Below are 5,396 nucleotides of genomic sequence, written 5' to 3'. Positions count from 1 at the left end.
TAGCCTGAACAGAGAGAAATACATTCCAAGAACTGAATTCTGTGGTTCTCTGAAGGTATAATGACACCAGAGGGGAAATACAAAGATGAATTGTCCTTCCTTGCACTGATGTTCCTGAACCATCCAGGAGCCAATTTGGATGCCGGCGTGAGATGCAGCAACTTGGGACTAGTTTAGTTATGCCTGGAGATATGCCTCCGCAGGTATTTCAGTTGAGTTAGGCACTGTGAAGCATTAAGTGCATTTCTTCTCCACAAACACTGCTATCCAGGTGAGGGATGGTTCCTCTCTGCTCAGCATTAGTGCAGCCTCACCTCAAGCATGGTTGTGGGAGCCACAATATAAGACAAAAAGCTATTGGACAGGATCCAAAAATAGTGAAGGTAGAGAGGCTCCAGAAGAGAGCCTTCCCCACTGGTAGCTGGCTCCGTATGTTCATAATTTGGACCCTAGGTAGTCAGGCTAGTTAGCTGCCCCTTTCTGCATGCTACAATTCAGAGAGATACTGAATACTGAGTTAACGCAGACATGTCACTGATACCATAAAAATCTCAGCACCCAACCTGTGTCGTACTGATCAAAGTCCAAAGTATTCCTTCTGAAGCATCTGACCTCAAAGGGCAAAGGTAAAATGACAGAGAAATTTGTAAACTCTTATAACAATGCCTAGCCTCAATGGTTCATCTAATGCTGGTAGCCAGCTCTTCAATAGGTCTACGAGAGGTAGAGCCAGGCAGCACAGGTGAATTGCCTTCACCTGGGCTCCTCTGGCTGACTCATGGCTCGCCTCAATCAGAGGTTCAATCAGAGGATCAATCAGAGGTTCAGGCCATGACTCAGCAGTTCCCATACACATTGTATGAACAGGTAATGTAATGAGAATAAAAACCCCAGAGCCTAGCCCTGTCTGCACTCCCATTGACATGGGCACTCTTCATGCATATTTACGATGAGCTAGAACTCACCTTCTATTCTTTCCTGCACTGCTGAGCTAATTGTAATCTCAACTGAGTGATGTATGTTGCAAAACACTAGGCAAAACCTGCTGCTGAATTAGAATAGAATTCTGCAAATTCAAACATGTTTTCTTCTGTAAAGCCAGCTGTATGTGCAGTAGAAGGAAAGCATTTCTTCCTCCTTCCAGAAAGCTTCCTATAGACTAGCAAAAACGATGCTGGAGGTGAGGCCCCCAGGCAACAAACATTAAAAGATATCAAATTGAAAAGTGCCAGTGTACTGCTGTAAGCACTGCTACCAACAGCCTTACGCAGAGAATCTCTGCTCAACTAACTTCTACTTTAACAAATGAGAATTTGTACGCCAGGTTCTTAAACTGGAGAACAAACTCTTCTTCAGTTATATTTTTGTGCATCCACATTCTGGTATCCGTTATATATCAAAGTAGCAAAATGCCTACCAAATTTTTGTGCCGTTTTGTTTCTTCCTCAGCTTCCCTAACGTGAGCTCTACATCCAAAGCATAGAAAATATTTTGTGACACCAGGCTAAGTTAAAGCTCTATATATTTATGAAGTGGAGCTGCTTTGATGTCTATTTATGTTGCAGCTGTGCATATGGAAGGAAAATCTGTATTAACATGTCAGCTAGAGTTTGATTTTGCATTCATTCTGCAGCATCTGGATGGCTAGCCGAACTTGCAGCCCAGCAGTACCCATGCCTGCACTTTCCGTGCTGGGAAAGCAAGCAGTAGCAGTGCATACAGCTTTCCGTACCTCTGTTCAGAACTATTTTCTCTTTACCGACTCATTCACCATATTCTAGTGAAAGAAGTCTTTTCTGCTTGCATCAGGTTTTCACAGTCCAGATGTCTGAACCACAACTTCCAAGCACTGGAAGGCCACAACGAGGTCTCCCAGCAGCCTGCTCTTCTCCAAGCTAAACAAGCCCAGTTCCACCATCCTTTCTTCACAGGAGAGGTGCTCCATCCCTCTGAGCATCCTCGCAGCCCTCCTCCGGACCCGCTGCCCCAGCTCCTTGTCTTTCCCGTGTTAGGTGCCCCAGGTCTGCACGCACTACCCCAGCTGAAGCAGCCGCGTTTTGCCACCTTCGCGGCAGTGAGGGGCGGGCGCTGGCGGCCGGCAGCCGCCGTGGGATGGACGGCTGATGCCGAAGGGTCTTCCCGGGTTCTGGACGCGCTCGGGAAACCCTGGTTCATGTCAGGCCTGGGGGGACCCTGAGGTGCGCGGCTGCTTGCGGGGCGTGCTCTGCTGCTGCCGGGAGGCTTCCCGGTGCTGCGGCTCGGAGCGTGCGGGTACGGGTGGTGGTCTGTAGTGTGCCGTCGCTGCTCTGGGAAAGGTGTGCCGCTGGCAGCTGGTTTTGCACGGGGTCACTAAATCGCCGCGTAGTTCTGTCTCATAGAACGTAACGGTGTCATTTCTGTCCTCCCACGTTTCCGCTCGGAGTGGAAGCTCCAAGTTTCGCTTGCGTTGGAAACCCACTTCCTTACTTACACTGGACTCGTTCGGGTTGGAGAAGACCTGAGATCCCCGACCCGCCCGTACCGCGCCCGGTGCCCCTCGGTGCCGCATCTCCACGGATGCACGTGGCAAGAAGGGTGCCTTGTGAAGAGGGCGCTGTGGTGTCCAGCGTTGGCACGATGTTTGCTGATGGCCGTTTTGTCTCCCAGCAGTGTAAAAACCATTGCCGTGGGCCTCATCGACCTGACGTGCACAGCTGCCATAGCATCTGCAGAGAGAAGGATGTGCCGGTGCTGCCGGCACTGCAGCCGATCACTGAAGACCCTGGCACGTGTGATATTGTGAAGGCTACTCAGTAAGTGTTTGTCTCACCTGGGCAAAGTTTCTATTCCATGTGGGATTTTTTAAATTGAAAATGGTGGAGTTCTGTTGCCACCTGCTTGTCCAAGGGAAAGCACTTGAAGTGTATATACTATTGTAAATATTGTCATCATCAGCAATAACGTTGCTAGGTAGAAAATTCTATGTATCGAGGCTCAGACCAGCTTTTTTTGCAAAAACTCCGTTGAATGCAAAGTGGAGCTCTTGAGCAAGACTTACGGAGATTGAATTTTTCCTTTGTGTGACGCTGTTTAAATTGGGAGATATTTGAAATAAAGTCAGTTCTTTTCCTCATTTAAGGTATGGAATGCTAGAGCGGTGCAAAGAACTGGTGGAAGCAGGATACGATGTTCGACAAGCAGACAAAGAAAATGTGACTCTTCTGCACTGGGCAGCAATAAGCAACAGACAGGAGCTGGTTAAGTAAGCTCTGTCGCCCACGGGAAAGGATCTTGAGCATTCTGTTGCTATCGATCGTGAGTGCTGCCAGCCACGGTGTGTGGTGCTTGAGGGAAAAAGCTTAAAATTTGAATTTTAACACAACCACCTTTGTGAAAATGTCAGTGAGGTGTAGTTATCACACTTCCTTTCTGCGTGAAATTAAGTGGTACATGAAATCATTAGGTGTTCCTGGATTTGTTTAATTTGACAAAGATTACAACTGTCTTTGTAAGGCCTTGCTACTTACTGCGTGTTTTCTTACAACGTTTTCTCAAAGCAGCATCCTGTTCTGCAAAAATATTGTCATCCATTTACTTTTCTAGAGAAAACTTGCTTATTGCAAGCCGCTTGCTATTACACCTATGTTATCCTCAGCACAATGTTTTCGTGCTTTATTATGTGTTCCCTTATTCTTGTTCTGTTGCTGTTATGCAGGTACTATATTTCCAAAGGTGCAGTAGTGGATCAGCTAGGTGGAGACTTGAATCAACTCCCCTTCACTGGGCCATCAGGTGTGCTGCTTGCCACTTCCCATAATAAATCTGCTGGTCTTAACAGCAGCGTTTTGTGCAACTGTTGGTGTTGCTGTCATCTTAAATGAATTGATGGTGTGTGTTTCCTTTGCTGAGTTACACAGAACTTGACAGCATGTCCATAATTACACTGAAATCTGTTCTCTGATTCTTGGCAACTTTGCAGGCTGCCAGGTTGTGGTTATGCATGCATCTGTGCTTCAGGCAGACCTGCATTTTGAACTTTTCCCAGGGCAGTGCTGGTCAGACTTGGCTTCTTGGGTCCTACCTAATTCTCTGATACAGACCTTCGGCTTAAAGGAAAAATAAAAAAGTTTCTTCATGAAAGTATAAGAACCAGAGATGATTTTTCTAAAAGAGTGTCTAAGAATTGTGAAGGTGACGCTTTCATTAAGATTTCAAGCTTTCTGTTATGGCTGTAGTCTCATATATTGTTACAGACAAGGACACCTACCCATGGTCACCTTATTGTTGAAGTGTGGAGCAGATCCCAGCCTTATTGATGGGGAAGGATTCAGTAGCATTCATTTGGCAGTGCTGTTTCAACATGTGCCCATTGTAGCTTACCTCGTGTCAAAGTGCCAGGTACGTTGCCACTGTCCCAGGTGTTATTTTCTGCTCAGAAGTAGCTGGTTGTGCTCTGAAAATGCTTTGTGGAATTTAAATGTTATCTCCTAAAGTACAAGCATGTATTTGGCATTTCCCTGTGCTATACGTACTACATTTAAATAATTATGTGTTGATACCTGACGTATCGACCCGTCTCGCTGTAAATTTTCCGAACTGATAATGAAGAACCTACAACTTTTAAGATATGAAGTTATTCTCATTTAAAAGTTAGATGCATCCGGAGAAATTTACACTGATAAACTACAGACTATAGAAGAGCTTGAAGAAAAGGTTGATATCTGCGGGAAGATGTGGCGGCAATCCTAACAGAGCCTTTTACTCTCAGAGCTGCCAGTGCATACTGCATCCCTATGTTTTCCAAGAGGAAGTGTGTGAAGTTAGCCTGAACAGAGAGAAATACATTCCAAGAACTGAATTCTGTGGTTCTCTGAAGCTGTAATGACACCAGAGGGGAAATACAAAGATGAATTGTCCTTCCTTGCACTGATGTTCCTGAACCATCCAGGAGCCAATTTGGATGCCGGCGTGAGATGCAGCAACTTGGGACTAGTTTAGTTATGCCTGGAGATATGGCCTCCGCAGGTATTTCAGTTGAGCTAGGCACTGTGAAGCATTAAGTGCATTTCTTCTCCACAAACACTGCTATCCAGGTGAGGGATGGTTTTTCTCTGCCCAGTATTAGTGCAGCCTCACCTCAAGCATGGCTGTGGGAGCCACAATATAAGACAAAAAGCTATTGGACAGGATCCAAAAATAGTGAAGGTAGAGAGGCTCCAGAAGAGAGCATTCCCCACTGGTAGCCGGCTCTGAAATAGGTCTAGCAGGGGTGGAGCCAGGCAGCACAGGTGAATTGCCTTCACCTGGGCTCCTCTGGCTGACTCATGGCTCGCCTCAGGTGATCAATCAGAGGTTCAGGCCATGACTCAGGAGTTCCCATACACATTGTATGAACAGGTAATGTAATGAGAATAAAA

At 46.2% G+C, this 5,396-nt stretch overlaps 1 protein-coding gene across 4 annotated transcripts; it reads left to right on the top strand.

Annotated features, from left to right (window-relative positions):
• The first annotated feature begins 2,104 nt into the window (after nt 1–2,104).
• LOC122170448 (palmitoyltransferase ZDHHC13-like) lies at nt 2,105–4,513 on the top strand. Of its 4 annotated transcripts, none has more exons than XM_042837272.1 (4): nt 2,105–2,792; nt 3,119–3,241; nt 3,695–3,771; nt 4,233–4,396. In XM_042837272.1, the coding sequence occupies exons 1-4, from the start codon at nt 2,557–2,559 to the stop codon at nt 4,265–4,267; spliced, it is 471 nt and encodes a 156-aa protein (XP_042693206.1). In that variant the 5' UTR covers nt 2,105–2,556; the 3' UTR covers nt 4,268–4,396. The 4 variants fall into 4 exon arrangements, 3 of the variants coding, with proteins under 3 accessions (XP_042693206.1, XP_042693205.1, XP_042693204.1); XM_042837271.1 differs by having other exon boundaries at nt 3,959–4,396; XM_042837270.1 differs by lacking the exon at nt 3,695–3,771 and having other exon boundaries at nt 4,233–4,485.
• The last annotated feature ends 883 nt before the right edge of the window (nt 4,514–5,396 follow it).

Source organism: Centrocercus urophasianus, unplaced genomic scaffold (assembly GCF_019232065.1).
Source record: "Centrocercus urophasianus isolate 14NV4802_14NV808 unplaced genomic scaffold, USGS_Curo_1.0 seq_7, whole genome shotgun sequence".
Classification (NCBI taxonomy): Eukaryota; Metazoa; Chordata; class Aves; order Galliformes; family Phasianidae; genus Centrocercus; species Centrocercus urophasianus.
The sequence above is the reverse complement of the archived record's forward strand: the minus strand, read 5'-3'. Positions and strand labels throughout refer to the sequence as shown.